The sequence below is a fragment of the Carcharodon carcharias genome, chromosome 10 (assembly GCF_017639515.1).
Source record: "Carcharodon carcharias isolate sCarCar2 chromosome 10, sCarCar2.pri, whole genome shotgun sequence".
Taxonomy (NCBI): Eukaryota; Metazoa; Chordata; class Chondrichthyes; order Lamniformes; family Lamnidae; genus Carcharodon; species Carcharodon carcharias.
In genome coordinates this window covers 151,585,537-151,612,825 of record NC_054476.1, presented here as the reverse complement: position 1 = coordinate 151,612,825, position 27,289 = coordinate 151,585,537, and the positions used below count along the sequence as shown (strand labels likewise).

At 45.4% G+C, this 27,289-nt stretch overlaps 1 protein-coding gene across 1 annotated transcript in view; it reads right to left on the bottom strand.

The window, feature by feature from the left end:
* nxn (nucleoredoxin) overlaps window positions 1-27,289 on the bottom strand; it is a 229,165-nt gene that overhangs the window by 62,223 nt on the left and 139,653 nt on the right. The window contains exons 2-5 of the mRNA XM_041198421.1: window positions 24,216-24,333; window positions 23,895-24,028; window positions 20,158-20,258; window positions 12,898-13,004 (exon numbers count right to left, since the gene is read on the bottom strand). Of these exons, the coding sequence (XP_041054355.1) occupies window positions 12,898-13,004; window positions 20,158-20,258; window positions 23,895-24,028; window positions 24,216-24,333 (460 nt within the window). The remainder of the gene's footprint in view (window positions 1-12,897; window positions 13,005-20,157; window positions 20,259-23,894; window positions 24,029-24,215; window positions 24,334-27,289) is intronic.

The following is a 27,289-nucleotide window of genomic DNA, read 5'->3' as shown; positions in this document are numbered from 1 at the left end:
AAGTCAGTCTCCAGAGGAGATGAGGCCAGGTGGAGATGTGAGGGTGTGTGAGAGAGAGCGAGTGGTGATGTCTCCTGAGCTGGCAGTGAGTGAGATGCCAGTGAATGTGTGAGTTTAGAGTGATGAGATGGTTGCCCTATCCTGGCAGCATGGACGAAATAATTCATCCTCGACCTGCATTGGATGGCCAACCTCTTTGGTGCAGCATTGGCACTGACCAGCACTGCCACTGCCTACCAAACTGAGTGGTAATGGAGCTGCCTCACCTGCGGCCAGAGGGTGGTAGAGGACATCATAGTGGGCCTCTATAGTGCCCAAAAGGCAGTTGAGGGACATACTACTAAACCCGGGAGGGGCGGGGGGGTGGGGGGGGGGGTGTGTGTGTGTGTGTGTGTGTGTGTGTGTGTGTGTGTGTGTATGTGTGTGTGTGCTGCTGCTGCAGTCTTCTTGTCTTTCAGGGCCATGTCTTCTGTGCAGCAGTCCTGGACTGGAAGCACTGAGAGGCGTGCATGCAGCTGCACTTTAAATATGGCACCCAGTGTGAGGGAGCGGTGAGGTGACGCCGTGATGGGTGAAACGGCACGTTTCCCGGGAATGCATGATTAATGAGGTGGGATTGGGACGATACGGCGTGAAAAGCCGCCATTGTGGTCAGCAGGTAAAATGTCCTTTTTCCCGCCCACTATCGCACTTAGTGCAAATTTGGGACAATTAAGTCCCTAAAGTGGAATCTGAGGAGCAGCTTGCTACCAGACCAAATGGAGGAACATCGTTGAAATCCTGCAGGGCTTTGACAGGGAAGGTAAAGAGGGAAGTGGAAGAGGGAGATCAACTGGGACAAACCCTGGATTCAACCGTGCTCAATGCGCTCACATCTGTGCCCTGTGCTAACTGGATCTGGAATGCTTTGCCTAAAACAGTAACTTTCAAAAGAGAATTGGATAAATACCATATATGCTTGTGTAAATGTTAAATTTTTGAGACCAATTTTTAGGCCAAAAATCACAGGGTTGACTTTTACATGGGTGATGTTTTTGTGGGTAATTATGGATGGGCAATAATAGCTGGCCCTATCAGTGGCAGCAACACCCTGTGAATGAATAAATAAAAATAAAAAGTCAGTTGCAAGGGGAGAGTTTAAAAATACGCCTATATAAAATGCAATTACTGAATATTGAGAAGCTAATAAGTTATGACACCCTTCCCCTCCAAGCTCTTGCCTGCACTGGAACATTCCAGACAACAATGTCTGGAAACCGGTTAACCGAGAACATAACAGGTTCCTGAAAATGGCCAGACGTTGTTTCCAAAGAGGAAAGAAGGGGGATGTGGCTAGAGCAGTTGCTTTGAGCAACTGAGTTATTGCCAACAGCAACAGGGCCAGGAATATGAGGCTCCCCTCAATCTTTATCTCATTGCCGGGAGTTTGAGTAAACAACTTTTACAAAGTTGCTTTCACTTTGGAATTATTCTGAACACAGCAAAGGTGACAGTGAGTTTGCGGTTGGGTGCCATCTTGGACAGAGCTGAGGGAACAAGTGCTCTTCATCTGCTCTTTGGAATGTCAGCCTCCCAAGTTCGCACTTACCAATGTTCTTATAGCTGACGGGCATGTGGAAGTGGGCTGCACTGTCGCCAAGTGCCTGGATAGACATGCCTGGGTAAGAGCCAATATTGTTCCTAATTTATGAAAAGTGGTATGAAATATAAAAGCCAAGAGATTATACTACATAAATCACTGGGTATCACAGAATTTTAACAGCACAGAAGGAGGCCATTCGGCCCATCGTGTCTGCACCAGCTCTCCAAATGAGCATTATGATCTAGTGCCATTCTCCTGCCTTTTCCTCGTAAACCTGCATGTTGTTTCTGTTCAAATAATCATCTAATGTCCTCCTGAATGCTTCAGTTGAACCTGCCTCCACCACACTTCCAGACAGTGCATTCCAGACTCGAACCACTCGCTGTGTGAAAAAGCTTTCTTCACGTCACAATTTGCTTCTTCCGCAAATCACTTTAAATCTGTACCCTCTCGTTGATCCTTTTACGTGCGGGAACTGCTTCTCCCTATCTACCCTGTCCAGCCCCCTCGTGATTTTGAAATTCTATCAAATCTCCTCTTAGCCTTCTTCTCTCCAAGGAGAACAGACCCAACCTCTACGAGCTATCTTCGTAACTGAAGTTACAGAGCTGGGGAAGTATGGACAATTCTGGGCACCATGTCAATTTGACAATTACCTTGTTAAAGACAATTGCTAATTAAACAGGTAATAGGCATTGATTATCCATCTAAACAGAACAAAAAGATACAGCTGGAACACTGGGTGAAGCTACTTGGCAGTCAGTAGCACTGAGGAGTTGTCTTGAAAATAAACCACATTGAACCAAAAAGACCAGTCTGGATTCATACTTCCACCACAACCTGAGTAACACACCACATTTCAGAAAAGATGTGAAGGACTTTGAGAGGGTACGCCACTGAGGAGGCTTACCCAGATGTTACTGGGGTGAGGGACGTCAGCATGAGGAGGTGTTGCAAAAGCTCAGACTGTTTTACTTGGAACAGAGAAGATTAAGAGGTGACTCAACAGAGGTTTTCAAGATGATGGTGACAGAGTAGAGAGAGAAAAAACAATTTTAAATCATTGGCATATTACCTAGAAAGGGGAAGTGAAGAGATATGTTCTCTTTGATGGGATCTGGAACATTCGCCCTGAACAGATGGTGGACTGATTCCAGAAATAATTTCAAAAGGGAGTTGGATGGGTACTTGAATTTGAACAACTTACAAGGTAATGGACAAAAGCAGGAGTGAGGGACTCAGCACAACTGTTTTTTTTTTTAAAAAAGGGCCAGCATGGATACGATGGGCCTAACAGCCTCCTCCTGTGCTGCTGCAAGTTTTTATGATTCTGTGGTAATTCTTCATTAATCATAGGAATAGAAACTCCTTCTCATTTCCGCTCCCTCCTCCAAAAGCTGATTCAAAAGAAAACCTAACCATTTGATGCCTAGCTGATACAAGTGGACGCTTCTGACGCTCAGTTTGGATCCCAGCACCTCACGCTGCTCACTGTGGGGGACGTGCAGCTGTGTTTACATTCCCGAGGAAGTCTTGGAGGTGGAATTGTGGATTCCAGCTCATAGGCGTCTGGGAGGCCAGAGTCCGAATGGCAAGATATGCCCCCTCCTTCGGACTATACATTCTGCAGGGGGTGTGGGGATGTTGGCCCAAGAACACAGGAGGCGAGCACTATTGGAGGGTGTTTTTCCTTTTGCAGAAACAAACATTTGAAGTTGAAATGCTCTGGGCAAGAATAGACAAGCCGTGCACTGTTGCCAATAAACATTCCTGGAATTGGTCCTTCCTTTTCCCTAGCATTACACAGCATTAACTGCACAAAAAAAATGGGCCCTTTTGGCTTAACAATTCTGTGCCAGTGTTTATGCTGCACGTGAGCCACCTACTATTCAAACCATTTCTCTCCAAGGTCATTAGTCACCTCAAACTTGTTAGTGGCTTATTTCCTGCTCGTTTTTGAAAAAAAAGATAAAATACATTGAGCTGAAATTCGGTGGTAATTGACCTAACTTCAATTATGTTTAAGTTCAGACCCCATGCCCGACATCCCCCTCTCAACACACTTCCCTTCACACTTCAGGACGTTGTCACTAAATCCTGCAAAAAACCAACCCAGACAGCAGTTTGGACACTAAGAGTTCGCTTCTTGTGGGTCATTAACTGAATGCCGCTGACTGTTATTTACAAAGTAGCTGAAGAGAGCTGACAGTAAGCAGATGACACATTGCTCTAGTCTGGACTGAAGATATTGGGATTTCCTGAAGGTTACAGTTTGATCGTCACAGACTAACCATCGTTTCTTCCAGTTCGCTCCACAAGCTGCTCTTCAGCTCATTCATGGGCAGTTGAAGCCATTGTCTTTCTTCATGATTTTTCTTCCCACTCCTCTCTGGCCTACATTAGCTCCTTGCGTTTTTCCCGGGTTCTTCGACTCCAAGGGAAAGAGGAGGATCATAGCTACAAATAAAAACAAAAAAACTGCGGATGCTGGAAATCCAAAACAAAAACAGAATTACCTGGAAAAACTCAGCAGGTCTGGCAGCATCGGCGGAGAAGAAAAGAGTTGACGTTTCGAGTCCTCATGACCCTTCGACAGAAATTGAGTTCGAGTCCAAGAAAGAGTTGAAATATAAGCTGGTTTAAGGTGTGTGTGTGTGTGTGTGTGTGTGGGGGGGTGGGGGGAGGGGGCGGGGAGAGAGAGAGAGAGAGAGAGAGAGAGAAAGTGGAGGGGGGGGGGTGGGTGGTGGTTGTAGGGACAAACAGCCTGATCCCAGCCAAATCAAGCCTTCACAGGTACTTCCAACACCTTTTACTGGAAAGTGGCCAGGGTAAGAACTGCATTAGGGCCACGGAAGCTATGGACAAACACAATGACCTCTGCCACCACCCTAGCTAAATATCTCACTCAGCACAGTCTGCCTGGATTTTTCTGGTCCGTATGGATCAACCACTCAGTGAAAGAACTTGCCATTGATCATTTAAAAACAAAATCAACAAGCTACTACCATCAATTATATTGGTCAATGTGGTTGACACCTTTCTTTACAGAGCCAAGCATTCTCCTTTAAACAGATACTCCAATTAACTAAGTGCTTGTGCCAGGTATTTTTCTTTTTTATATTCGTTCATGGGGTGTGGGCGTCGCTGGCTCGGCCAGCAACTGTTGCCCCGGTGACGCTTTGGATGAGGAAGCTGAGGACAGTGTCTTTGAAGACCCATCGCAGCGCCCACCCACACCCTCCGCCAGCGCAGAGACACACACCTCGGTGGGACCTAGTTCTCTAAAGTAGCCTCGGGGTCTCAATCAGGTGAGCACAGAGTACCATCTACTCCATAGCAGGTGGAAGTAGGGATATGAGAGGTCGCTGGCACTCGGAGGACTGCTGCAGGCCACGATTCTGTTGAGTCCGAGTCAGATGACGAGCCTCCGGACTTGGTCCTTAATCAATTGCTGGAGCTGCAATTGCGATGGGAACATCAGGAAGGGATGTCGCTGCACTCCTCAGATTGCAAGGCACGATGGAGCAGTTCATCTGCCTTCAATCTGAGGTGATAGTGCCGGCATGTCAATGCACCGAGGTCCAACACTGGTAGGATGGCGGCCGCCATGGAGACCTTGATCCAGGACATCAATCCTACACTGTTGCAGGAGCTGCACTTCATTGCTGTGGCCATTGGTGGCATCCATCAATGTCAAAAAGAGGGAGCTGTGGGGCACCTCAATCTCACTCCAGCTTTCACCCCTCGGACACCCATAGGGACGACCATCAGGAGCTGGACACTCCCGGCCTTCCACCCAGGTAACTCTGGGAGAGTCTGGCCGATCCAAATCCCCTCTTCCTCTGGCCCCATCAACACAAGCCCCACAGCAGGACACCCAAAGCAGGCCGGGGCTCTCCAGGTCTCAGCCCTCCAGAGGATGCCCGCCAAGGTCATCACAGACAGGGCATAGCAGTCAGCAGGCTGCCTCCACCTCCACTGTGGATGTTGGGTGAGCACCAAGACGTAGTGGTAGGGTAAGGAAAGTGAAGGAGATGTAACTCTTTCGAGTACAAACCCATTTCCATCTGTTTCAGATGAAGTTATATTGTTTCATAGTTTGCCATTGTGAGATTTGAACTCTTGATCTTGGGGTTACAAACTCAGTACCATAACCACTTGGCTATTTAGGCCAAGCTTGTGAAGGAGATGTAACTCTTTCGAGTACAAACACATTTCCATCTGTTTTTTCAGATGAAATTACATTGTTTCATAGATTGCCATTGTGAGATTTGAACTCTTGATCTTGGGGTTACAAGCCCAGTACCATAACCACTTGGCTATTTAGGCCAAGCAATAGGTTCTCTGACAGCTCGTGACAGTTTTTCATAGTTTGCCATTGTGAGATTTGAACTCTTGATCTTGGAGTTGCAAGCCCAGTACCATAACCACTTGGCTATTTAGGCCAAGCTTGTGAAGGAGATGTAGTTGCACTACGTTAGCAACCACATGTATACAATGTTCACAAATATAAACAGACTCGCAATCATTTCATATCTCCTCTTGTCTATGACCCCTCCTTACGATGAGCTGTGTTACTGTCAATCACGTGTGGAACCTTGGTTCCTGCAACCACTTGTAGCAATGGTCTCTATTCTGGGCCTCTCTTCTGTGCGGTGTGCTACCTTCTCACCACAGTGAGTAGCCCATTTCAACATAATGCTCCATATCAGTAATGCCTGTACCTTCATGTTAAGTGTGTTTGTGGAATGAACCTTGTTCACATGCCTTGTAGGGTCCCATCATGTGCATTCTTGGTTCTGAACGATTGAGACAGGGGTGTGCCCCTATCTCGTTTGCACTCTTGATAGGTGAAGGTGTGATGGTTGAGGAGAGACATGCTAATGCACAGAGAAGGCTCATGTATCAACCAACTCCATCTGCCCGCTGTCTTTCAGCAGGGTTTTGGTGACATGAGCCTATACTCAGAGCTAACGTGCACTGCCCTCAGCCAAGCAGGTTTCTGATGTTCCCAGTGACAATCCACTGAGCTCAGCAAAAACTGGGAGCCCCTTGGCACCTCAAGGTGATGAAGCAATGGCACATTTGTGTGCAGGTGCTGAGACGCCCAAACATAAGCATTTCTCTCCCTGTAGTTGTGGCTATTGCGGGGAGAAGGGTTTGGTCACAAAGTTGGTAGACAGTGCTGTGCATCTCATTGCTTTGACACTCCAGGAGGTTACTGATGCTACTTCCAAATGGTGATTTCTGGAAGCCAAAACAGCCTTTAGGCATGCTCTGGAATTGCACATCGTTGCTTCAGACAGGTGGAGGGCCGCAAAGGGATAGGAGCGAGTACGTGATGAAGCAGAACAGCGCTCCTCATTAGCAATGGTGCATGCCCTTGAGGGCTTCATGTTCTCTGAACATGTTGGGCCTCAATGGGGTCAGGGCTGACCATGAGGGCACATTGGTTGTATGTAAGAGGAAGCATCTCAATATCAGGCAGCCAAGTGTCTGACCTCAAGTAAAAACAGAAAATGCTGGAAAAACTCAGGTGTGGCAGCATCGGTGGAGAGAGAGAGCATTAATGTTTTGAGTTCATATGACTCCTCTTCAGAAAGCTTTTCCATCATTTTCTGTTTTTATTTCAGATTTCCAGCAGCCACAGTATTTTGCTTTTATCCAAGTGTCTGACCTTGTCACGCTCAGGTACTCCGCCTCCATATTAAGGTGAAGAGAAATGCAGCTCAGGATCTCTAACTTCAGCTGCCGGGTATCACTGTCATTTCGGGGAGTGTGTCACAGCTGGCTGAGTCATCGCTAAGCGCAGTCACAGCAGTGGTGTTCCATTGGCTGCCATGTCCCAGCTGTTAGGTTTGTGTGACACAGTCAATGTAACACAACGTGCGTGGCTGCGTTGGTTCAAATGGACCTCCATGAAGAGCCTTGCCAAATTGAAGGTGTGCAGGCACTAAGCCACTGAGGATCGTGCAAGTGCCCCTGCGTTTTGTATGGTGCTGCTGTGACTGGGATGCTGGATGGACATATGAAGAGGCAGCACTTTCTGATGTCTGGTGCTGGAATGACCTCCTCCAGGTAGCACCTCATCTCGGCATGGACACATGCCCTCGAGGCCTGCTCATCCTGCGCAGCATCAGGGCTATGTGAACGATACACTGTCATCTAGAGGTTCATGAGCGTAATGAGAGGAGTGGCTGTGCTGGTGGTCATGCTGGAGGAGAGCTGTCCAGGAGGATCCTCAGTGCATCTTGTCATCCTCCTCCTGAAATCTGCCAGCAATGAGGGCCTCACGAGTGTGGCTGCCTCATCTGGCCTGTGCAATGGCCTCTTTGCCTGCCTCCTCGGCTTCCAAGACCTCATTACCCTCATCCCCTTCAAGGTCCTCCTCATTGGAGGAGGTGTGCAACTCCCCCATCTCATCATCTGTCAAGTCCTCCCCCAGCTTTGTAGCGCCAGGTTGAGTAGCGTGCAGCAAGCCACGATGATGCGTGAGACCCTGTGGGGAGTGATCTGGAGCGCTCCACCAGGTCTGTCCAGGCATCAGAATCACATTTTCAGGATCCCTATGGTGTGTTCCACCAATGTCTGGGTTTCAGCATGAACCTTGTGCTTTGCGGGTAACCCTCGTCCTCAAGGAGCCAACCCTGCATCAAGTGTGGTCCCTCGAAGATCTCGAGGATCGGAGCCCTACTCAGGATGTGCGAGTCGTGGACGCTTCTTGGGAATCTGGTGCACATCTGCATGATAAGTTTGTTATGGTCGCACGCTGAGTGAGCGGTAGCCTTTCTGGTTGACGTTCTGGACTGCCTGTTGCCGGGGAGCTTTTGTAGCCACGTAAGTGCAGTCGATGGCACCCTGCACCTGTGGAAAACCGGAAAGATCTACAAAGCCCCGTGCTCCTGCGTCCTGGCTTGCTTGATCTCTGTTGGCATTGACAAAATTGGGGGCCTTTGCAAAAAGGGCGTCTGCGACCTCCTGGATGCATTTATGGGTGGACGCTTGGGAGATGCCACAGAGGTCCCCAGAGGAGCACTGGAAGGAGCCACTGGTGTAGAAGTTGAGTGCGGCTGTTACTTTCACAGCCACTGGCAATGGATGCCCTCCAAGTCCCCATGGCGCCAAATCCTGCAGAAATGTGGCAAATGTGAGTCACCAGATCCTTTGACATGTGGAAGTGTCTGCGACACAGGGTCTCACTCATCTGTGGAAAACACGTGCGACATCTATACACCCTGGGTCTAGCGAGGTGACTACGAATGACTGCACTCTGAGGGTCATCCTCTGCGTGTGGAGAGGTCTTGAGGGCTTTGCTCCTCCCTTTGGCGAGCCAGGCACTCCTGTTGACTTCTTCTCATTCTGCTCTCCTGCCTGTAGCCAATAATGTGGGCAGCAATAACACAGGCTCCAATTTCCTGGTAGTCTCTTCACTACAGGGTCAATGAAATGATGCCCCGTGCGGGGTGTGCAAGAAGTTTCACCACAAACCACACCCCTCCAGCCCACAAGGTCGACTGGCAATAGCTTGGGCCAGGTGCCTGGATGTTCTACTTTCAGCCCAGGCACTGGGATCTTTATTACCTGCACTCCAAGACTATGCTGTTTGGACTAAACATGAGGGTTGACGTTCAGTGTCTACAGGAGATTAATTTAGGGGGTGCAGAGGCTTCTCCTCTGTGAGTGGTGAATGGCCACATTTCCAAGGGGGTTCTCAAGCTTGTCTGTTTGTCCAATAGTTGCTGATGACATGGAACCTGGTGGGAATGTGAGCGATGAGGAGGATGTTAAGAGGCTTCAGGGTGATTTAGATAGGTTCAGTGAGTGGGTAAACATGTGGCAAATGCAGTATAATGTGGATAAGTATGAAGTTATCCACTTTGGTAGGAAAAACAGAATGGCAGAGTATTATTTAAATGGTGCTAGGTTGGGAAATGTTGATGTACAAAGGGACCTGGATGTCCTTGTACACCAATCACTGAAAGCAAGCATGCAGGTGCAGCAAGCAGTTAGGAAGGTAAACTGTATGTTGGCCTTCAATGAAACAGGACTTGAGTACAGGAGCAAGGATGTCTTACTGCAGCTGTACAGGACCTTGGTGAGACCATGATGCCCGCCACGATTGGCAATGTAAAATCCTGGCCATGGTCACCATTGCTGAGACGAGCTTTTCAATTACAGATTATTAATCAAATTTAAAATTACGCCTGCTGCTGCGGTGAGATTTGAACCTGTGTCCCCAGAGCATTAGCCTGGGCCTCTGGGTTACTAGTCCAGTGACATTACCTCTAAGCCACCATCTCCCAAATAGTTTGACAACTTACCCTTACATAGCAGCTTTAATGTTGCACAAAAACATGCGAGTGGATATTTTATATCCACCTGAGGCTATAGCTTTAACATCACATCTGAAAGGCAGCCGGCAGTGTAGCCCTGCATCTATATAGCACTTTTCATGATCACGAGACGCCTCAAAGTGCTTTGCAGCCAATGAGGTACTTTTGAAGTGTAGTCACTGTTGTAATGCAGCAAAATTGGCAGCAAATTTGTGCACAGCAAGCTCCCACAAACAGCAATGTGACAATGACCAAGTAAGCTATTTTAGTGATGTTGACTGAAGGATAAATATTGGCCCTGTGATACTGGATAGAACTCCCCTCTGCTCTTCTTCAAAATAGTGCCATGGGATCTTTTACATCCACCCAAGCTGGCAGAGTGGGGCCTCGGTTTAATATCTCATCTGAAAGACAGCACCAGCGACCGTGCGGCACTCCCTGAACACTGAACTAGAGTGGCAACGTTCATTTTTGTGCTCTAGTGGGACTTGATCCCAGGACCTTGTGATCCAGAGGCAAGAGCGCTACTAACTAAGCCACATTAGTGGCCTCGACTAAGTGCTCAAATCCTGAATTGGGACTTGGGCCCAGTGACTCTGGTGAGAATGTGTTTCCTGAGGCAAGATTGATATATAAACCACTGTCCTGTGCCGTTTAGATTTCCAGTCCTTAAGGCCAAGTAATCTGGTGCACAAAGCCCAGACAACTTAGTTCCATTCACTTCTCACACTCTGTTTCCAAATTTCCAAATACTTGGAAGGGGCTTTTGTAAAAAGCACCATTAACATCTGTGGCTTGCAGTGTACAGAAGTTACAAAAGAACGAAAGGAAGGTATGGTGGCAAATACTTCAATGTAGTGAACAATGATTTGGAAGGCACTGCCTAAAAGGGCAGTGGAAGCAGATTCAATGATAACTTTCAAAAAGGAATTGGGAAAAAAAAACTTGAAAAAAGATAAACAAAACTACAGGTTTATAGCAAAGTGCAAGGGAATGCAACTAACTGGGTAACTCTTTCAAAGAGCCAGCACAAGCATGATGGGCCAAATAGCTTCCTTCTTGTGCTGTATTATTCTATGACATATTCAAATTAATGGGACATAAATTTGAACTTAATATATAGAGTTTAAGACTTCAGTCCATTTACAAATTACTTTGGTTGAAGTAAGATCAAACTATGTCTGAATGAAGTAAGAGGAAACTGCATATTGAAGTGTGCTGGTGGTACCAGGTTAGATGACACAAAAAGTACAATATGAGAAGAACTCAACACCTTATGTTCAAAACTTTATTCTTACTGCTATATTTTTTTAAATGGATTTCCTGCTGAACTAAAAAGATGGCTGCTACAAGTCACATGACCATCAGGTTGGCCCTTTGTCTGGGAGCTATCCCTAGAGGTTACAAGAACAAAAGTCTTTGCTCAGTTTCTGGAATCTCACACCTCATTGTACACGCCCCTTACAATCACAAAAAGCCAGGAGACTTGCACATCAGAACTCGTTTTGTCGACAGAGCTGCTAACAGATTCATGTCACACCTGCGACTGACCAGGCCCATTTCAAAAGGAATGTCATTTGCATGTGATGAACTCACCTGACTAGTGGAGTCAGTGGGTCTACCTAAACAAAAGCATTCCAACACCAGACCTTCAATATGGATGGTATCTCATTCAACAACTAATGACTGGGACATTATCAGTCCTAAAATCAAAGCCAATTCCAGATGTTGTTTAAACATCCCTTTTGAAGTCATTGTGGAGAAGGAAGGGACCATTTTGAAATCCCTATATGCCTTTGAAAACAGAGAAATAGTCAGTTTGCTGTAACATCCAGCTGGGGAACCACCAAGAAGCAGAACCCTCCAGGCAGAACAACAGCCTGTACCTTGAAACCTGTTTCTGCTGGAAGATTTTGTACCACTGCCCACGGAACCAACCCAGTCTTTGCGTACCTACTTCATCTTGCAGTCAGCACCAATTGAAAAGCGAATACAACAACTCTGGTCTTCAGCCAGCTGAACTCGAACACTTACACGGAAGAATTTCTCATTGGACTCTAACTTTGGAAATTGTGAACTAATATTCATTTCAATGGTTCTTGTACTGTTCAGTTCTGAACACCAAACTTCAGGAAGGATATACTGGCCTTTTAGTGGGTGCAGCGCAGATTTGCTAGAACGATATAAGGACTAAACTGTGAGGACAGGTTGCATAGACTTTGCATGTATTACCTTAAATATAGAAGATTAAAAGACGATCTAATTGAGGTTAAAGATGATTAAAGATTTTGATATAAAGAAACTATATCCTCTGGTTGGGAGGTTGGTGGAGTCCAGAACAAGGGGGCATAACCTTAAAATTAAGAATGGGGCCATTCAGTGGTAATGTCAGGAAGGGTAGTGGAAAACTGGAACTCTTCTCCCAAAGAGCTGTTGAGGCTGGAGAGTCAATTGAAAAATGTCAAAGCTGAGATTGATAGGTTTTCATTAAGCAAGGGGTATTAAGGACCATGGAACCAAGGTGAGCAGATGAAGTTAAAATACAGATCAGTCATGATCTAACTGAATGACGGAACAGGCTTGAGGGGCTGAATGGCCTCCTCCTGTTCCTGTTATGGGACTAAATAACCCACAATGAGACACCTCAAGCTCAAATGCTAAAGTGTCGATGGACAAGAAGAGAAAACAAAGTTGCACATTCACTGGCTGCACTAGGTTGAAAGCAGACAGAAGCAACTTACTGTGCAGTTTTGAAAAATAACATCATGTGTTTTGGGGCTTAAGCGTGATGTTTATGGAATTAACATTTTGAACTTCAGGATTTCCACTGCAGCTTTACAATACAGCAGCATCTCCTTCATGTAGAGAACACATTCAGTTAAATTGACATTTCATGTTCGAGTGAGGAAGAAAATAGCAATTTTAAAAAACAAGCACAAAACACACACAGTGCTCACAGGGAGCAGCGTTTCCTACAAGTACCTTGTATGCCATAATGCCAATTGAGCCGTGACCTCCTGGCTTCATCAGTATATGGTACCGCTATCCAAGGCATCTCGCTGAAATACTGTTTATAGGAGTCTTCTGACCTGAGAGGATGAAGAATGGCAGGAATTAAGTTTTATGATGTTCTTTTTTAAACAACGCTTCAGAAGCGAGGGGGAAGTGAGGGGAGGAGGGAAGTGGGTGTACTGCCTTGGCTGAGACCTGCAGTTCAAGAGGCAGCAGACGTTAAAAGACCACCACAAATATATCCCGTGACCGACCACCAGGAGGTGCTAGAGACTCCCCATGACATTTCCCCACAATGGTTTTCCCCATCTCCCAGCCACCTCCATCTTCACTGTCCCCCACCCCCACCCTCCACAGCACTGTCCTCATTGCTTCCTTCAAAGACGCTACTAAGGCAGAGGTAGATGTAAAAAAAAAAGCTGGGCCAGGATTTGACAGCCTTTCCGCCGGCGTGTCTCTCCTCACCCCCTCACACCCCACTCTGGCGGATGCGGCAAACCATTTAAATCTCCATTCAGTTTGGTGGGACCGTACTATCCCACTGGGTGGAAGGGGCCATAAAATCCTGGCCTTGGTGTACAGGATGAGGGCTCGGGTCACAGAACGAGACACACCCGCCTTCTGTCTCTTCACCCTGACATTTTTTTTTTTTTACAAATACCGCCAAGCATTTGAAATTTAAAAAAATTCGTTCATGGGACATGGGTGTCGCTGGCTGGGCCAGCATTTATTGCACATCTTAATTACCCTCGAGAAGGTGGTGGTGAGCTGCCTTCTTGAACCGCTGCAGTCGGTACATCCACAGTGCTGTTAGGGAGTTCCAGGATTTTGACCCAGCGACAGTGAAGGAACGGCGATATAATTCCAAGTCAGGCTGGTGAGTGGCTTGGAGGGGAATGCATCGCCAGATATCAGCAATATATTTAGCAGTAACACCCGTTGACTACATCCAGACACAGAGTGGCTCCAGTCCCCAGTATACGTGGTGCCCTGTAGGACTACTTAAGCTTAAACAAGAATCCAAAACACCAGTCGTTGTTTCACAGTATCAGAGTATCTTTACAGTGCAGAAGGAGGCCATTCGGCCCATCGAGTCTGCACTGGCTCTCTGAAAGAGCATTCCACCTAGTCCCACTCCCCTGCCTTACCTCTGTAACCTTGCACATTCTCTCTTTTCAGACAGCGATCCAATTTCCTTTTGAGTACCTCAATCGAACCTGCCTCCACCACCCTTTCTAGGAAGTTTGCTCCAGACTCCAACCATCCTCTGGGTGAAAAAATTTTTCCTCACTTCACATTTATTCCTTTTGCCAATTATTTTGAATCTGTGCCCTCTAGTTCTTGATGTTCTCTTGAGTGGGAACAGTTTCTCACTATTTACCCTGTCCATACCCTTCAGGATCTTGAATACCTCTATCGCGTCTCCTCTCAGCCTTCTTTTCTCCAAGGAAAATAGACTCAACCTCTCCAATCCATCCTCTTGGCTACAGCTCTTCATCCCTGGAATCATTCTTGTGAATCTCCTCTGCACTCTCTCCAGTGCCTTCACATCCTTCCTCAAGTATGGTGCCCAGAACTGGATGCAGTACACCAGATGAGACCTAATTAGTGTACAAGTTCAATATGACCTCCTTACTCTTATACTCAATGCCCTTATTAATAAAGCCTAAGATACTATATGCTTTATTAACTGCTCTCTCAACATGCCCTGCCATTTTCAATGATCTATGTACTGAGGTCCCTCGGTTCCTGCACCTCCTTTAGAAGCTCTCCCTTTATTTTATAACGTCTCACTATATTTCTCCTGCCAAAATGAATCACCTCACAATTCTCTGCATTGAACTTGTCACTTGGTTGCCCAACCCACAAACATGTCTATGTCCTTTTTGAAGTTTTAAGACTATCCTCACAGTTGGCCACATATCATCTGCAAATTTTGAAATTATGCCCTGCCTAGGTCATCAATATATATCAGGACAAGCAAGGGTTGCAACACTGATCCCTGGGGAAATCCACTACAACCTTCCACTGATCTGAAAAACAACCATTTATCACTACTCTCTGTTTCTTGTCACTCAGCCAATTTTTTAAAAATTCATTCATGGGATGTGAGCGTTGCTGGCTAGGCCAGCATTTATTACCCATCCTGAGTTGCCCTTGTTCAGAGGGCATTTAAGAGTCAATCTGGAGTCACATGCAGGCCAGACCAGGTAAGGAGGGCAGATTTCCTTCCCTAAAGGACATTAGTGAACCAGATGGGTTTTTACAACAATTGGCAATGGTTTCGTAGCCATCACCATCAGCTATGGAGGGATTCGAACCCAGGTCCCCAGAGCATTACCCTGGGTTTCTGGATTACTAGTCCAGCAACAATACCACTGCTTCATTGCCTCCCCTACTTTCCCTTTTATTCCATGACCTAGAATTTTGCTCATAAGTCTTTGTGTGGCAGTGTATCAAATGCCTTTTGAAAATCCATATACACCACATCAACAGTGTTTCCCTTATCAACCTTCTCTGTTACTTCCTCAAAAAATTCCAGCAAGTTAGTTAAACATGATTTTCCCTTAATGACTCCATGCTGACTTTCCTTAATTATCTTGCACTTGTCTCAGTGACTATTGATTTTATCCCGAACTATAGTTTCCTGAAATTTCCCTACCACTGAGAATAAACTGACTGGTCTGTAGTTTCCGGCTTTATCCTTGCACTCCTTTTTGAACAAGGGTGTAACATTCACAATTCTCCAGTCCTCTGGCACCAACTCTGTGTCTAAGGAAGACTGGAAGATTATCACTAGTGCCTCTGCAATTTCCACACTCACTTCCCTCTGTGCCCTTGGATGTATCTCATCCGGTCCTGGTACCTTATCTATTTTTTAGTAAAGATAGCCTTTCCAACGCCTCCTTCCCCCTTCATCTCTGTTATAAGGTGATCGGAAACAGAAAATTTGGAGTTCTAGAAATATTAATCTTGGCAACTGTTAAAACTATAAACAAAAACAGAATTACCTGGAAAAACTCAGCAGGTCTGGCAGCATCGGCGGAGAAGAAAAGAGTTGACGTTTCGAGTCCTCATGACCCTTCGACAGAACTTGAGTTCGAGTCCAAGAAAGAGTTGAAATATAAGCTGGTTTAAGGTGTGTGTGTGGGGGGTGGAGAGATAGAGAGACAGAGAGGTGGAGGGGGGGGTGTGGTTGTAGGGACAAACAAGCAGTGATAGAAGCAGATCATCAAAAGATGTCAACGACAATAGTACAATAGAACACATAGGTGTTAAAGTTAAAGTTGGTGATATTATCTAAACGAATGTGCTAATTAAGAATGGATGGTAGGGCACTCAAGGTATAGCTCTAGTGGGTTTTTTTTTAAAAAATTTTTTTTATATAATGGAAATAGGTGGGAAAAGGAAAATCTTTATAATTTATTGGAAAAAAAAGGAAGGGGGAAACAGAAAGGGGGTGGGGATGGGGGAGGGAGCTCACGACCTAAAGTTGTTGAATTCAATATTCAGTCCGGAAGGCTGTAAAGTCCCTAGTCAGAAGATGAGGTGTTGTTCCTCCAGTTTGCGTTGGGCTTCACTGGAACAATGCAGCAAGCCAAGGACAGACATGTGGGCAAGAGAGCAGGGTGGAGTGTTAAAATGGCAAGCGACAGGGAGGTTTGGGTCATTCTTGCGGACAGACCGCAGGTGTTCTGCAAAGTGGTCGCCAAGTTTACGTTTGGTCTCTCCAATGTAGAGAAGACCACATTGGCAGCAACGAATGCAGTAGACTAAGTTGGGGGAAATGCAAGTGAAATGCTGCTTCACTTGAAAGGAGTGTTTGGGTCCTTGGACGGTGAGGAGAGATCTGCTTCTATCACTGCTTGTTTGTCCCTACAACCACACCAACCCCCTCCACCTCTCTGTCTCTCTATCTCTCCGCCCCCCACACACACACCTTAAACCAGCTTATATTTCAACTCTTCCTTGGACTCGAACTCAAGTTCTGTCGAAGGGTCATGAGGACTCGAAACGTCAACTCTTTTCTTCTCCGCCAATGCTGCCAGACCTGCTGAGTTTTTCCAGGTAATTCTGTTTTTGTTTTGGATTTCCAGCATCCACAGTTTTTTTGTTTTTGTTTTTGTTTTTTGTTTTTGTTTTTGTTAAAACTATAACTTGTTTAGTTTGTCGAGTTCTGACAAAAGATTGACCTGTAAAGTTAACTTTATTTCTCTCTCCACAGATGCTGTCAGACTTGCTGAGCATTTCCAGCATTTTCTGTTTTTATTTTACATTTCCTGCATCTGCAGTTATTTTGCTTTAGTAACCTGTTTTGTTTCTTTACTTGTCGCATTGCCATCCTGCTCTTGCCTTGCATCATTATTCCTTTTGTCATTCAATCTCTCCTGCCTTCCACCCCATCACATATGAAGATACGAATGAGGAGCAGGAGTGAGGCCACTCGGCCCCTCGAGTCTGCTCCGCCATTCAATAAGATCCTGGCTGATATGATTGTAACCTCCCACCTACCCCTGATAAACTTTCACCCACTTGCTGATCAAGAATCTATCTACCTCTGCCTTAAAAATATCCAAAGATTCTGCTTCCACTGCCTTTTGAGGAGAGGTCCAAAGACTCACGACCCTCAGAAAAAATGTATCCTCATCTCTTTCTTAAATGAGTGACCCCTTAGCTTAAACACTGACCCCTAGTTCTAGATTCTCCCACAAGAGGAAACATCCTTTCCACATCCACCCTGTCAACAAGACCCCTCAGGATCTTAAAGGTTCAATTCAAGTTGTCTCTTACTCTTCTAAACTCCAGTGAATATGAGCTATTCCACATAAGACAATCCACCCATTCCTGGTATTAATCAAGCAAACAAACCTTCCTTTATGTTCTTTCCTCCCCTCCCGCTTTGCCAAGTCTCTCTACTTGCTTAAAACCCATTACTTGTTCTAGTTCTGATGACAGATCACTGACCCGAAATGTTAACTTGATTTCCAACTCCACAGATGCTACCGACAGATGCTGAGCACTTCTAGAATTTTCTGTTTACATTTCAGATTTCCAGCATCCGCCTTTTTTGAAACTATAAATTAGTTGCCTTGGCTCAATCAGAACTCACACAAGCTTAATAAGGGTAAGGCGATCGAGGGATATGGAGCAAAATTTGGGGTTGAATGGAGTCAGGCTGCTGATCGTCGACCATCCAATGCCCACAGGGGTCATCTTAATAATGTTTTCTGTAAGTGCTTTATATAATGTGATGTCGATTGAACTAGTGGCTTTGCCAGGATACGGTGGGTTCGAAGGGGCTGAATGGCCTACTCCTGCTCCTAATGTTGCTATACATGCTGGGTTATTATGGGTCATGGAAAATTGTGGGTCATGCTCAGAGTTGCTCCTCACAAGGTTAATCAAGGGTGTCCACCTGTGACCCTAGGGAAACGAGCAGCCCACAATTCTTGGCTACTTAGCTTAAGCAGCTCGGTCCTATTTGTGTTTATATTTGCCAGTTCGACCAGTTTGAATTTCTTGGGCCGGGACGTATGGAAAGGATGGTTGCTTTGCTCCGTTGCCTGACAGATAGATAAATCCTAAATCAGAGCACAAAAATCTGTCAGGATCTCTAACTTGGGAGAGATGCAGATTAATGTCAAAAATGGATTTAAATGCTAAGCGTAGTGCTGGAAGCTCTAAGGGACACATTGTGTGGGCCACAAAGACTGAAGCTTCAACACCCTGTGGACAAGTTGTTGGGTCGTGGAGGAAAATTTCCTTGCAACAAGATTGTTTGATCTTCCATTTTCTCCAGTGTCTTCCTCGTCCTTTCACTAGCAAAAATCCAGTTCTTTTGGCATGGATGTCTTGCAAGAGGAAGACACAGAGCCAAAATCTCCATGATTTACACACAGAAAACAACACAAAGACAGGCTAAAACCTGACATTTAATGAGTTTGTCTGTTGTTATACAGCTGCCAAGTCATCTCAATGCTGTCCAGGACAGGAAAAAGCTTATGTTTATAATTAAAGTCACTGGTATAAATACTTGCAGAAAAATGCAAGCACCAGTGTTGGCCTAATGCCATCCCCAATTCTGACCTTCAGTTTGCATTCACTAAAATGTCAGGCAGAGATAACAGGCTGTTTTTCCCTTCCCCATTCCTTCCTTTCTCTCTCTCTTTCACACACATAACAACACAACATTGCACAGGGGGAGAAAACGTGACCTACAACAGGCACCAGCAGCTTCAAATTCCCCTCCAAGTCACACACGTATATTGACCATTCCTCATCATCACTGGGTGAAGATCCTGGAACTCCCTATCCAACCTACAGAAGCACCTTCACACATGTATTACAGCAGCTCATCACCACCTTCTCAAGGTTGACTGGAGATGGACAGTAAATGCCAGTAACACAAGTAACAAGATTCCTTTTACTCGTTCATGGGATCATTGACTGCCCATCCCTAATTGCCCTCGTTTAAAAGTCAACCACATTGCTGTGGGTCTGGAGTCACACTTAGGCCAGGCCAGCTAAGGACAGCAGATTTCCTTCTCTAAAGGACATTAGTGAACCAGATGGGTTTTTATGACAATCGGCAATGGTTTCATGGTCATCATCAGACTTTTAATTCCAGACTTTTATTTGCCATGGCGGGATTTGAACCCGGGTGCCCAGAGCATTACAACCTGGGTCTCTGGAATGCTGGTGACAACACCACTATGCCACCCACATGAACATATATAAAAAGCACAAGTGGGATTTGTGACACTCAGGCAGCAAAAAGAAATAATTGGCCCGCCAGCGTGAAATCGCCTTCCAGCCTCGAGTCCGAGTGGTGGTTGGCTTCCCGAATACCCTTGCCCGCTCCGGCCCGACAAGGGCTGAATTCTGCCCGACGTTTCCACCTGCAGATCAACCATCATTAATAGCACAACTCGGCCACCCTACGCCAGATGGATGGGATAATCTTGAGCTGAACCATCTGGTTAAGGTTGGGACAAGTGGTGGGGGGGCGGGGGGTGAAAAAGGGGGAATTTTGATTTCGGTGGCCACATTTGGTGATTGTAGTGGTTTGCAGCAGGGCTCTCTTCTTCCCTTCAAGTTACAGGAAGTTAAGCATCCACGTGATCATCACCCAGTGCAGTGTGAAATGTAGTTTTATCCAGCTCTGGCTCATTATGATTGCTGAATATTCTTAATACAAAGCCTACCCAAAATAAAGGAATCCAAGGTTACCTGTCAGCACTGACGAAAACAATCTCAAACTTCTGTCCCATCTCTTTGATTTTTCGATACGTCTCCACGAGGACACGGGTGAGGCTTCTGCAAGGAGGGCACTGTATTAAGGAGGAGAGAGTTAATGCAGCGAGCAGTTGGGTTCTGTTACTCTCACCTTCTGCACCGGTAACGCACACGCTTTTTCGCAACATGGTAACCATTAAGAACGCTCCCCCCTCCCCCCGCCGCCCCACAACCCCCGCCGGAACACCATTAATACACGTCACTTATCCTCTTATTTTTCTGTTTGATGTAATTTTCCACATCTGGTAAATGCACTGCCTTTTCCTAGGATCTTGTATTTTCAGAGTTATATCAATTAGTCCCATTGAAGGACTAACCTGATGGAGATTTCTCAAGAGTTTTATATATTGCTGGAACGTGTTCAAAGTCAAATTGAACCATTTCCTCCCCAGCCGCTCTCTTTCACTTACTTTCCATTGACTCTTTCGTACATTTTTTTTTAAAGAGGGCAATGAAAATGTTTTTGGCAGGTAGAGGTGTACTGAAGAGGTACTGCAGGGTTACTAAGAGGTAAAGTAGAGCAAGAGGCTCATGATTTTTAGTTTACCCTGGAAAATGGAATGATTGTTCCTGCACAGTCACTTCTCCCATCATACAATAATATAATCTTACCGAAAACTCTACTGCCTGTATCCTAACTCACATCAAGTCCCGTTCACCCATCGCTCCCTGTGCTTACTGACCTACATTGGCTTCCGATCTGGCAACCCCTTCGATTTTAAAATTCTCATCCTTGTTTTCAGGTCCAACGATGGCCTCAGCCCTCCCTATCTCTCTAATCTCCTTCAGCTCTACAACCATCCGAGCTCTCTGCACTCGGCATTTGTAGGGGAATCTTTAGCTGACTTGGACCGCATCTCTAGAACTCCCATCCTAAACCTCTCCACCTCTCTCTCCTCCTTTAAGATCCTCCTTAGGGAGATGAACTGTTGGCCAATATTACTGATTTGGCATTGTTGGGCAATGATGAAAATCAAACATTCTTTGGAGCACTGTTACTATAAATCATGTGTGCACAGCTAGGCTAAACCACAATCAGTGCTGTAAATTGTAAAGCAAAATTTATGTTATTCAGAAGTATTAAACAGTGTTACCAATATTGGTTATTATACTAAAATTTGTGAATTTAAGATTAATAGTGGAACAGCTGATGTTTTGTCCTAATTTTCTATACCATTTTTAGATGATTCATATTTTCCAGCATGGTTTTAAACGCCTGTCCTAATATCTTCTTATGTGAGTCAGTGTCAAGTTCTGTTTGATAATGCCCTTGTGAAGCTCCTTGAGACATTTTATTATGTTAAAGGTGCTACGTAAATGTTTTGAGTATGCCTAGTCATGGATAACTATTATCTGAGTGTCTTCTTAACTGCCCACGGTTTTTATGGATTTTATTCCCTCTATTCAGAGTCAGTAGTATTAGCGAAAGATGAATGCTGCATGTTGTTGCATCAACTAATTCACAGCACCCCCCATGGCCTTTTCTCACTCTTCCTTTTAGTACTGGGATGTATATTATTGCTCATGCATGAGCAGCCTATTCCACTCTTGGAGGAACAACACAATCCCATCCCCAGTTTGAGTCCAAGCACATGCAAGTTCAGCAGAGGTCACCGTGAGATGATTAGTTCTTTTCCTCTTCCTTTCACAGGTTGTCCATCTCGAATTGCCCTCGAGAAAGTGGCAGTGAGCAACTGCTGCAGTCCATGTCCAGGCCCACCAACACCATCACAAGGACAATTAGGAATGGCCTAGCCAGCCACACTCACATCCTGTGAAAGAATTTTAAAAACTCAACACCTCATCGAGATACATCTTTCGCTACTTTCCTTTAACCATTACCACTCTCTGTGAGTTAGGATACGGGCAGTAGAGTTTTTGGTGAGATTATATGATTGTATGATAGGAGAAGTACCATGAAATCTTTTGTCATTGAATCTCTCCTGCCCTCCACCCCATCACAGACCTTCCCTTCTGTTCTTCCACCCGCCCCCTCCCCTTTCACTTGCTCAAAACCAATAGCATTTCTATCTTTCCTTACTTCTGATAAAATCAGGTCATCGAGCTGAAACATTACCTTTGTTTCTCCCTCTACAGAAAGCTGCCTGAGCTGTAGAGTATTTCCAGCATCTTCTGTCTTTATGACTCATTAGGAACAAACCTGCCACATACCCAGTTTGCATGAAAAAGGCTATGAAGGCTTCAATGATTGCACTGCCTTCTTTTCTGTGCCAAAATACCCTTCACTGATAAAGGAGTCAGCAGACGGCCTACTCGCAGGTTATTGCCAATGTTGGGTTCAGTTCTGAAGGCCAAAAGTAGAGTTGGATAAAGGTGACCCATTTGATTATATCCTTCCAGAATGTCAACCCTTCCTTCTTCTCATCACAGCTTTTAACACCCAAGCACACAGATCGAGGGCATGGCAGCCTGTCCAATGCAGTGGTATATCAAGCTGGGGTCTGTGGGCCCCTGGGGGTCAGTAGAGACTTCTTATGGGACCCACCAAATAATGTGCACAGAGCAGAGCGGAGTGGAGCCAGCATTTATTGCCCATCCCTAGTTACCCTTGACTACAATGGATTGGCTTGCTAGACTATTTCAGAGAGCCGTCAAGGGTCAACCATATCACTGTGAGTCTGGGTGCATATGTAGGCCAGAATGGGTAAGGATGGCAGATTTCCTACCCTAATTTGTGAACCAGAGGGGTTTTATAACAATCTGGTAGTTTCATATTTGCCATTACTGATACCAGCTTTTTATTTAATTATTTGTAACTAAATTCCCTGTGATGGGATTTGAACTCAGGTCTCCCGATCACTAGTCTGGCTTGCTGGTCCCATCGCATTACCAGTATGCAGCCACATCCTTTGATGGCCATAATAAGGGTTCTACAATTGTCCTTCGTTTCCCAGGGTTTAAGTAAGGGAGAAAAATAATTCACCCAGGGCTGCTTGTGCTGGTTCCACTTGAGGGACCCCTACTGAATCTTGGGGAGGTTGGATTGAATGGGCCAAAAGGCATCCAAAACTTACGTTTCAATCCTCAGTATTGAATGCAACATTGGCAGCAGCCTGGGCACAGGCCAGTGTTGATCTGCCCATCAAAGAATGCCACTTGGTACATTGGCTTTCTAGCCTGTCCCTGTCCAATTAGATTATTTTGGGCTTAGACGCGAGGACAGGATCCAGGGTTGAGAATGAAGCTTGCACAGTCCACACTAGTAACAGTCATGATCTGGACTGAACCATGAAGAATGACCAGCTGTGCAAGATCATGGAGAGCTGCTGGGACCAGGAGAACCAGACCCCAAAGCAACTCAGCGCCTTCAGGAAAAAACTGAAGTGTGGGGAAGTAAATCTACATTAATGGTATTTTAATTGTATTGTTAAGGTTTAGGATAATCAATCAATACCCTCCAGCTGTTTAAGTACCTTGAGCGTATAGAAAGAAGGACTGCTGGGACACTAGATTAGTGGGTAGGACACGGACATGTGTAATGCTGCATTCTATAAATAAACCAACTATCAAGAAAAGGATTTGAATCTAGTTTTATACTTCACCATCTGGCTTGGGATCCAATTATCAATCTCAGTGAATCAAAACCTGGCCGTTAATAGAACACCTGTTTCATACAACAAAGAGCAAAGCATTTGTGACTCTGACCTTACCCAGTGTGCAGAGAAGTAGACACCAACATAACTGCCATCCAGAGCACTGCTGTCCACTATCTGCCCATTATTCTTGATCAGTGATCCAGCCATCACCTCGCCAAAGGACTTGGGACCCCAGGGAAACTCGGACCCTGCTCAAGTTAACAAATTGGTTAGTGTGGTTGCAAAATGTACTGAAGTGCGAGGTATTTTGTTGAGCAGTCTGAAGCTGGTATGGTGGTGGTGGTGGTGGTGGTGGTGGTGGGGTGTGGGGGGGGGGGGGGGGGGGGGGGGGGGGGGGGGGGGGGGTGTTGCAGGGGGTAGTGTTATAATCCCTACCTAGAGGGTCATCCCGAATGATCAGATGTCCATTCCTGCTGACGATCCTTCCTGTGCTGCCTTCGATGAATATTAGTGATGGAATATTGGTCACTTTATATTTACTCCACAGCTTGACCTGAAATTGGAGAGCAGAAATTTTTTTAAAAATCAGAATATTTAAATTTGAAATTCACCTGGTCAGTCTCTCCCCTCATTGGAGTGGGGTGGGGTGGGCTAGCAAAGACTCTCTCAGAATTCATGGCAATAGCACTCCTTAACTGGCCACTGGGTGTGAAAGAATGGGTGAAGGTGACTGCCCATGGATTCCATTCTCTCCCTGCTTCAATTCCCTGTGCACAAATTCAGCACCTTGTAATTGTCCTGTGCTTCAAGCCTAGTGTGGTTGCACCTCCAGATCAAATTCTCAATTCTAGCCTAATCCTTACAGCCTAGCTCCACAAAGTGGGTTTAATTTTCACTAGCACTGGGGGGTCAATGGGCAACTCTTCTGCACAACAATGGGTTGCTGGGTGCCACAAAAAGTTGTGTCAGGTCTCTTCTATGCAAAGCTGCTGAGTCAATTAGTTAGTAGGACAGGGAAGGGAGAGAGACATTAACCAGGGGACAATGCAGCATCCTCACCTTCAAACAAGAATAGCTTGTATTTATATAGCACCTTTAACACATTGAAATATCCCAACAGGTATGTCACAGGAGTGTTATACAGCAAAGTTCGGTATCAAGCCACATAAGAGCAGATATTAGAAAAGATGACAAAAGTCTTGGTCAAAGAGATAGGTTTGAAGGAGCATCTTAAAGGAGGAAAGAGAGCTAGAGAGATTTAAAAAAAGGTAGACATCAAGTTACTTGGAGTTGACCTTGAACTGGGGAATTTTTTTGAATAAATCTGAAGTCTCGCCTAAGTGCTCCAGAGATTGAGGGATGCTTTAGGCTTTTAGAAACATTTGATTGTCACAATCACTCATTTTCTTTGACACCAAATATACCAGTAAGTCAGAAGGTGAGCGTCTACATTTTTGAATATATTGTTACGACCGTGTGGAAGGAGTTTGTGAATTATCAAGCCCCACTACTCCTCGGGCCGTACCATTCATTTAAATGTTTAATTTTCTCACCGAAATGGTCAGTTGCTAACCTCTACCTCTAGTACCCAGAAAAGAGACTCCGACCAGGCTTCTTTCAAAAAGCTCAGAATGATTAATTTATTTTAAAACAAAACTCCTTTTAACAAGTTGCAGGTACTGGTTAGCACACAATTGTAATCGGGAAGTATAACTATCTATCTCTTCCGAAAGAATTCCCCCCCAGCACACACACACACACACACACACACACACACACACAGACACAGACAAACAAAGAACAAACAGATAAGAGTCTCTCTGCAGAGATACACTTTGGAGGATGGGTGTTATAAAAATAAAGGATAACGTCTTGACACTGTCAACTTGGAGTTCCCTCATGTGAAGACTGGTCCCAGTGGATGCCTGGAAGTTCTCACCAACTGGTCTCAGCTTTGCAGGTCCAAATGCAGACTAGTTATACTCAGATGAGAATTCTCTGGCTACAGGTTGATAGCCACACATAATTTTAGGCAAGGTAAAGAGTCGGAGCCAGCTAGGGCAGCCTCCCTTCCTCAGCTTGTTCCCCAACAAGACTGCCTTCAAAACAAGCAAGTTCACAACTCTCCCATGTGACCTCCAGCAAATTACCAACCTTCCTTTTCATTATTTTTCTCCATCAATTAAAGTGATTGCTGTTCAAAACAAACAACTAGATCTCAAGCACCATAAAGGTCAGGTACTTTCTTGGAAGAGGCCTGCATGCTGACAGTCCCAAAGCGAACTTATGACCTTTTTAAAAAAAATCCCGACTTAGCATCCAAATGTCCAGATCATGCCGTGTCCTTCCATTTTGTAAAAGAAAAACTGAGTCTTGAGAGATATGATTCTAACAATAGGCACAATGATAATGGGTTGGAAGATCTGTCGGAATAGCTAGAGTAAAGAGGGTCATAGAGTTATTGTTTCGAGTCCATTATGACTCTTCCATTTGAAGAGTCATACGGACTCGAAGCGTTAACTCTGTTTCTCTCTCCACAGATGCTGCCAGACCTGTTGAGTTTTTCCAGAATTTTCTGTTTTTGTTTCAGATTTCCAACAGCCGCGGTGAGATCTTGTGCCAGGCTGTTTGATTGCACTACGGAACAGGGAATATTGTCAGGCAAGAGAATAAGAGTTCTATATCATTGCAAACCTCTCTTTGAACAGAATTTCCAATTAACTTAATCTTCAATGTACTCTCCCAAAGAGTCCCTTTAGAAATGAACATATAAACCTGTAGCTTACACCAGCTCAGTTGGCTGGATGGCTGGTTTGTGATGCAGACTGACGCCAACAGTGTGGGTTCAATTCCTGTACCGGCTGAGGTTGTCCATGAAGATCCCACATTCTTAACCTCGTCCCTTGCCTGAGGTGTGGTGACCCTCAGGTTAAACTCACCACCGGTTGTCTTTCTCTAATGAGAGAGCAGCTTATGGCCCTCTGGGACTACGGTGACTTTATAAGACCATAAGACATAGCAGCAGAAATTGGGTCGTTCGGCCCATCGAGTCTGCTCCGCCATTCAATCATGGCTGATAAGTTTCTCAACTCCATTCTCCTGCCTTCTCCCCGTAACCTTTGATCCCCTTACCAATCAAGAACCTATCTATCTTGGTTTTAAATACACTCAATGACCTGGTCTCCACAGCCTTCTGTGGCAATGAATTCCATAGATTCACCACTCTCTGGCTAAAGAAGTTTCTCCTCATCTCTGTTCTAAAAGGTCTTCCCTTTACTCTGAGGCTGGGCCCTCGGGTCCTAGTCTCTCCTACTAATGGAAACATCTTCCCCACGTCCACTCTATCCAGGCCTTTCAGTATTCTGTAAGTTTCAATCAGATCCCCCTCATCCTTCTAAACTCCATTGAGTATAGACCCAATGTCCTCAAACGTTCCTCATATGTTAAGCTTTTCATTCCTGGGATTGTTCTCCTAAACCTCCTCTGGACCCTCTCCAGGGCCAGAACAT